The following is an 8114-nucleotide window of genomic DNA, read 5'->3' as shown; positions in this document are numbered from 1 at the left end:
GTCTAACTGTTATTAAGGAGTGTTCTGTGGAAGTTGTACTCATGAAATATCAGTCTGATGATAAAGCGGTTAGATAGATACGTTTATGGGTCACGTTTTGTATGACGCTGTGTTTGAAGTGTTCTGTTTGTGAAGTACTATACCATTCTTTGGATCACATTTCTTAGCGTACATTATTAGCGAGTAAGCAGACGAGTAACCATGTAAGCAGGAAAGTGGACTAGCAGGCAACGAACTCAATCGCGTATTTAGTTAGTTAGCTGTTGCTTTTCGGGTCCAGCGGACCATAATAGGCCAAATCAGGACCCCAATCGCGTATTATCTTTGTCTCTTGCTCTCTCGGTCTCTCTCTCTGTGTCTCTGTCTCTCTCTGTCTGTCTCTCTCTGTCTCTGTCTCTTCTCTCTCTCTCTCCCCCATCTCTCTCTCTCTCTCTCAACTGGCCGATGTGAATGCTTGATGTATTGTGTAAAAAAAAATTCCATCTCACACGGCATAAATAAATCCCTGCGCCTTGAATATGTGCGCGATATAAATTGCATTAAAAAAAATCAAAAAAAATCCCTGCGCTTAGAACTGTACCCACGGAATACGCGCGATATAAGCCTCATATTGATTGATTGAACACTCATATATGTGACCCTCCCCCACAGAATGAGTCGCTGGTCACCTTTGCATGATTTTCATATGTTACTTTTTTTTAAAGAGTTTTTTATGCTCTATCCAGTGGTGAAAACCGTTTTAGAAAAGAGCCAAAACTGTTTGAGTTATAAGCCTGTGACAAAGGTGACCCTCACACTGTTACAAGACACTCCCCGGACTTATATTAAGCCTTGCGTAGAACCGCGCGAGGTGACATGCGACTCATTTCGTGGTGGAGGGTCACATATACACGCGCATGCTCACAGGCACGCACGCTCCAGCTCGCACGCACCACGTACCCACGTATACAAGCAAATACGCGCACACACACACGTACGCACGCATGGACGCAAGCACGCACGCACCAACACACACAGACACACACACGTATACACGTACACAGGCACACAAGCACACGCGCACACACGCACACACACACATACACACACACACACACACACACACACACACACACACACACACACACACACACACATACACACACACGCATACACGTACACACAGAGACACAGAGACACATAGACACATAGACACACACAGACACACAGACACACACAAACACACACACACACACTCTCTCTCTCTCTACCTCTTTCTCTCTCTCTCTCTCTCTCTCTCTCTCTCTCTCTCTCTCTCTCTCTCTCTCTCTCTCTTTCTCACTCATTCTGTCTCAGCAACTATTAACATAGTTACCTTCTCTCCACAAAGAAGCATCCAAGGCGGCACACCTCACACAAGTGACGAACGGGACACTCAAACACACCTTTCAAAACATTTGCAGTGTGTATCATCATTTGTGACCCTCCACCACGGAATGAGTCGCATGTCACCTTCGCATGATTTAATATTTTTACATATTCCTAAAGAGTTTTTTATGCTCTATCCAGTAGTGAAAACCGTTTTAGAAAAGAGCGAAAACTGTTTGAGTTATAAGCCTGTGACTAAGGTGACCCTCACACTGTTACCAGACATCCCCGGGACTTATATTAAGCCTGGCGCAGAACCGCGCGAGGTGACATGCGACTCATTCCGTGGTGGAGGGTCACATTTGTTTGTCACCCGCCTCATTATCGGACAATGCTTAAAGTAACCTTTAAAGAGACACTAGCCAGTGGACTGTTTCAATTCTCATTGTCATTACTCCTTTACGACATTGCTATGAAATTCGGGTCGCTTCCCAGGGCTCCCCACGAACGCCCGTCCTAGAGGGTGCTGGTACCCCCACTCTTAATGTTTAGAGGGTCCATGGACCCCCTTAGCAGAGTTTCAGAGGGTCCCAAGAGTCCCGGGTCCCCAAACTCCCTATTTACATATAAGGCATTGTGATCGCGAATAATGTGATATGAACTGTTTTTTTAAGTTGTTTTATTTCCGGAATATTAAAGGAGGACACTTCAACTATACTAAGACCGCCACGGTTGGCCTAATGGTAAGGCATCCGCCCCGTGATCGGAAGGTCGTGGGTTCGAACCCCGGCCGGGTCATACCTAAGACTTTAAAATTGGCAATCTAGTGGCTGCTCCGCCTGGCATCTGGCATTATGGGGTTAGTGCTAGGACTGGTTGGTCCGGTGTCAGAATAATGTGACTGGGTGAGACATGAAGCCTGTGCTGCGACTTCTGTCTTGTGTGTGGCGCACGTTATATGTCAAAGCAGCACCGCCCTGATATGTCCCTTCGTGGTCGGCTGGGCGTTAAGCAAACAAACAAACAAACAAAACTATACTAAGTCAAATGCAACACACACGAACACTTTGTTCCCGCGTGAAAATGGGATAATTGTGTTTGCCCTTTGACTTGGCTGACGACTAAAGTCTGAAAAAAGTAAACGAGACGCACGACAGAGGAAATTGAGTGCGTCCCGGGACCCGCTCTTTGTAGGTTTAGTGCGTCCCGGGACCCGCTCTTTGTAGGTTTAGTGCGTCCCGGGACCCGCTCTTTGTAGGTTTAGTGCGTCCCGGGACCCGCTCTTTGTAGGTTTAGTGCGTCCCGGGACCCGCTCTTTGTAGGTTTAGTGCGTCCCGGGACCCGCTCTTTGTAGGTTTAGTGCGTCCCGGGACCCGCTCTTTGTAGGTTTAGTGCGTCCCGGGACCCGCTCTTTGTAGGTTTAGTGTGTCCCGGGACCCGCTCTTTATAGGTTTAGTGCGTCCCGGGACCCGCTCTTTATAGGTTTAGTGCGTCCCGGGACCCGCTCTTTGTAGGTTTAATGCGTCCCGGGACCCGCTCTTTGTAGGTTTAGTGCGTCCCGGGACCCGCTCTTTGTAGGTTTAGTGCGTCCCGGGACCCGCTCTTTGTAGGTTTAGTGCGTCCCGGGACCCGCTCTTTGTAGGTTTAGTGCGTCCCGGGACCCGCTCTTTGTAGGTTTAGTGCGTCCCGGGACCCCCTCCATGAATTTCTAGTACGTGATTTCGGCTTCTAGTGCGTGTAGGACGCAGGGACGCGCTCTATGGGTAGCCCTGCTTCCTCTAAATGGAAAGCTTGCAGGATCAGCATTGGCGCTACCCCGATGTGTGTACCCTAGGCGTGGTCAGCCACCTGCACTGCTGGCAGAACGACCGAGGTCTTGTCATTGCTGTGGCGGCAAATTCATACCATGCATTTCGCGAGTGAGTATATTCACGCAGGAAAAGGTGAATAATAACGAAGAAAAGAAAAAACTCGTAGTGGATCATCATCTCTTTGGGTGGTCGTAATGGGCAGGTGGTCGTTATCGAGAGGAGGTCGTTATCAAGAGGTAGTCGTCAGGACCGGTGCCACTGTGTATAAGAGTCCAATTTTCCGTTGAAATAGTAATTGAGTGAGTGTCTGTTTAACCAGGCCAATGACAATATGTTACGTACCTAATCGGCAGCTGATCGTTATCGAGAGACATAAGGGTCCCATTTTCCTTGAGTTACTGGATTCAAAGTGATTGCGTTAGTGTCTGTTTAACCAGAGTATTTGGGCCAATGACACTATGTCCCGTGAATACATGAAAAGTATCACACGAGATACCATTGAGGAGTGTCTCAGAGATATCGAGGTCACAGATAGACTTATAGCCATGTGATAAAGATAGCGTCTTCTCGTGTACTTCTTCTTTTTCTCCTTTGATGGGCTTAAACTCCCACCCACACTAATGTTTTTTCCCGTTGTGTGTGTGTGTGTGTGTGTGTGTGTGTGTGTGTGTGTGTGTGTGTGTGTGTGTGTGTGTGTGTGTGTGTGTGTGTGTGCGTGCGTGCGTGCGTGCGTGCGTCTGTGAGTTTCGCTATCGGGTGTTACAATTGAAGTGAATTAATCAACAGTTTGTGCGGATGTCCATTGACTAGGGGTCAGGTGAAATCAAGGGGTCAAGGACGCGGGTGGACAGTTTTATCTCTGTGATCAACTACGGGTTTGATACAATGGTGCGTGTTTCTGTTGTCTCTTTGAGTTCAACGCGTTACAGAGAGTGTGACTGAGTTATAACTTCTGTACAACTTTAGTGAGTAAGGTTTTAACATCGTTTGTATTTGTAAATCGTTGCTCTTTTGGTTAATAAAGTGTGTGTGTGTGTGTGTGTGTGTGTGTGTGTGTGTGAGTACGGACTTGCGTTTGGGAAGACTCTACGAGAAAAATACGCCCGTTCAAACAGCAAAGCAAGGAACACAATTTGTTTGTGTTATTCCTGGACTTAATTGTTTTGACTTTATCTCTTTTTATTTTTTTTTTAAAGACTTCACCTTCTTCGAAAAGAGTCGCCTGAACCACTCCCAAGTATTTGCAATTGTATTTGTGAGTTTCTGTTTCAGACTACAGTTCCTTTTTGTCACAAAGAGAGAGAGAGAGAGAGAGAGAGAGAGAGAGAGAGAGAGAGAGAGAGAGAGAGAGAGAGAGAGAGAGAGAGAGAGAGAGAGACATTAGACAAGACAAGACAAAATCTTTATTATCGAGGGTAATAGAAAAGCAAGAATATTGCTTTTTTACATCCAGCCCTCGCCCTAATATAGGGTCAACAAGAACAGAAAACAATATAAACAAAGAACTATCACATCAAACTTAATACATTATAACTGTATATACAGATACAAATAAAAGAGAGAGAGAGAGAGAGAGAGAGAGAGAGAGAGAGAGAGAGAGAGAGAGAGAGAGAGAGAGAGAGAGAGAGAGAGAGAGAGAGAGAGAGAGAGAGAGAGAGAGAGAGAGAGAGAGAGAGAGAGGCACATACACACACAGTTACAGAGACAGACTGATAGAGAGAGTGAGAGAGAGACACAGAGAGAAGCTCACACACAGAGACAGAGCAATTTAGTGAGGCTTTACGGTCTGATACACAATTTTCAAGCGATTAAAACTTCCAGAGAATCGTGAACGAAGATGGTAGACAGCAATAGAAGTTCAGGGAAACCACATTTACAACCTAAACCCATTTCGCTCTGGCACTGTACGAACCCTTAAAGATACTGCATTCCTCACTTCCAGTTCAACAGATACGCCCTGGATTCCACGTGTAATAAAGGCAATCTTGGTGCAGAATTAGTCAACGATCATTCATTCCTTTCTGTGTAAACTATCTTCAACTGTAAGCCACATATTTGTCTAGGGTTTTAAACATTCAATACCTTCATGCGCACACGATCATGGGGATTACTACCACAGATCTGTGAAGGCTTTTTTGGAACGCTGAGGGCATCCTTTGACACATACACACACACACACACATACTTGTTTTCCCCTCGTTATTGTGACCATTGGCCGGCCCCATCGTTGTTTTGACAGTGCCTGCTGAAGTGACCGTTTGACCAATAGATAAGAAATTCCACATCAAGCTTATTTAAATTGGCCAAAAGTGAATGTGCATAATTACACTCACATACACTCAATATTTCAATAAACTGAAACACCGCCTGCATTGTGTTGACAAAGATGATACACACGATACACACTTGTGTGTGAACGTTGTTTTGACCGGGGTATACATGTTTTCCCCTCGTTATTGTGACCATTGGCCGGTCCCATCGTTGTTTTGACAGTGCCTGCTGAAGTGACCGTTTGACCAATAGATAAGAAATTCCACATCAAGCTTATTTAAATTGGCCAAAAGTGAATGTGCATAATTACACTCACATACACTCAATATTTCAATAAACTGAAACACCGCCTGCATTGTGTTGACAAAGATGATACACACGATACACACTTGTGTGTGAACGTTGTTTTGACCGGGGTATACATGTTTTCCCCTCGTTATTGTGACTATTGGCCAGTTCCATCGTTGTTTTGACAGTGCCGGTTGAAATGACCGTTTGACCAATAGATAACAAAATTCCACATCAAGCTCATTTAAATTGGCCAAAAGTGAATGTGCATAATTACACTCACATACACTCAGTATTTCAATAAACTGAAACACCGCCTGCATTGTGTTGACAAAGATGATACACACTCGTGTGTGAACGTTGTTTTGACCGGGGTATACATGTTTTCCCCTCGTTATTGTGACTATTGGCCAGTTCCATCGTTGTTTTGACAGTGCCGGTTGAAATGACCGTTTGACCAATAGATAACAAAATTCCACATCAAGCTCATTTAAATTGGCCAAAAGTGAATGTGCATAATTACACTCACATACACTCAGTATTTCAATAAACTGAAACACCGCCTGCATTGTGTTGACAAAGATGATACACACGATACACACTCGTGTGTGAACGTTGTTTTGACCTGGGTATGCATTGTATTGACTTTCCGTGGTAGTGTGATATTGTATATATATGATATAAGGTAGTGTGCCTTTACATTTTAACTTGCTCCTTTCAAAACCTTCTATTGGCACTTAGACCAAAGAATCACAAAGTCTTTTTTTATGTGTACGAAACAGCTAAACAAAACGTGTAGCTTACTTTGCAGTGCATAATCATGAAGCTTTTTAAAATGAAGTTTAATTATCATATTTGAAGGTGGTGGATACTATAAGTGTTATCAGGGACCTATATTAGAATCAGTCTGTCAGTTACGTTTTTTTTTTCCTTCTTGTAATGAAAGGTATTTTTATGATGGCGCTCAGTTCCCTTGCGTTTGTTCATCGACATTTTAAGATACCTTCACATTTGAAATTGCATTTTATTTTATTTACTTTGACTTCCATTCATTTAATGATGGGCTTGTTTAGCATAATTGCTTTTGTATACACATGCATTTTACAGTCTGTGTGTTCAGTTGTAGAAACAATTTCTCTTCTTGAGACAATAATAGCTTTTTGTTAACTTTCGGAGTAAGGATTTGAATGATTTTCCCTGTGGCGATTATGTCCATGCAATCTGCAATCCTGTGATCACACATCCACATACAAACACAATCAGTCAAATCATAACAATAAGCATGTTTTGCAAAATAACGTTTGGTAGTTTTTATTCCTTTTCAATGGCATGCAACAAAACGGTGACATTTGCTTTTTGCAGACATTTAAAAAGCAGTGAATTTATACTGTTACAGCTTACAACCAGGCTATAACAGTGATTGAATGTTGCCCCAGTTGACAAAGGAACAGGAAATAGAATGCATGTACAACTTCTCGTCTCAAACTAAAATAAAGAAGAAAAACAAATCTGAATATCTTGTTAAAGAGAACAGAGAAAAAAAGTGTATTTTGTACCTTCAAAACCTCTTAAACAGCGCTTACATTAGATTTAAGAATTCAGTGAACTTAACGTATAACAACGATTGAATAACTCTGCCCAACATGACAAAGAAAACAAGTCGCGTAAGGCGAAAATACAATATTTAGTCAAGTAGCTGTCGAACTCACAGAATGAAACTGAACGCAACGCAACGCAGCAAGACCGTATACTCGTAGCATCGTCACTCCACCGCCCGTGGCAAAGGCAGTGCACGTGGAATGGACAAGAAGAGCGGGGTATTCGTTGCGCTGAGAAGGATAGCACGCTTTTCTGTACCTCTCTTCGTTTTAACTTTCTGAGCGTGTTTTTAATCCAAACATATCATATCTATATATTTTTGGAATCAGGAACCGACAAGGAATAAGATGAAAGTGTTTTTAAATTGATTTCGGGGAAAAAAATTTGATAATAATTTTTATATATTTAATTTTCAGAGCTTGTTTTTAATCCGAATATAACATATTTATATGTTTTTGGAATCGGCAAGTGATGGAGAATAAGATAAACGTAAATTTGGATCGTTTTATAAATTTTTATTTTTTTTTACAATTTTCAGATTTTTAATGACCAAAGTCATTAATTAATTTTTAAGCCACCAAGCTGAAATGCAATACCGAACCCCGGGCTTCGTCGAAGAGTACTTGACGAAAATTTCAACCAATTTGGTTGAAAAATGAGGGCGTGACAGTGCCGCCTCAACTTTCACGAAAAGCCGGATATGACGTCATCAAAGACATTTATCAAAAAAATGAAAAAAACGTTCGGGGATTTCATACCCAGGAACTCTCATGTCAAATTTCATAAAGATCGGTCCAG

General features: G+C 42.9%; 1 protein-coding gene across 1 annotated transcript in view; it reads right to left on the bottom strand.

The window, feature by feature from the left end:
* Positions 1–1422, bottom strand: part of LOC138948463 (uncharacterized) — an 86246-nt gene extending 84824 nt beyond the window's left edge. The window contains exon 1 of the mRNA XM_070320017.1: positions 1355–1422. Coding sequence (XP_070176118.1) covers positions 1355–1375 — 21 coding nt within the window. The 5' untranslated portion in view covers positions 1376–1422. The remainder of the gene's footprint in view (positions 1–1354) is intronic.
* Positions 1423–8114: the final 6692 nt, after the last annotated feature.

Source organism: Littorina saxatilis, linkage group LG15, assembly GCF_037325665.1.
Source record: "Littorina saxatilis isolate snail1 linkage group LG15, US_GU_Lsax_2.0, whole genome shotgun sequence".
NCBI classification, from domain to species: Eukaryota; Metazoa; Mollusca; class Gastropoda; order Littorinimorpha; family Littorinidae; genus Littorina; species Littorina saxatilis.
Note: the sequence above shows the minus strand (reverse complement) of the source record. Positions and strands in the feature narration are given on the sequence as shown.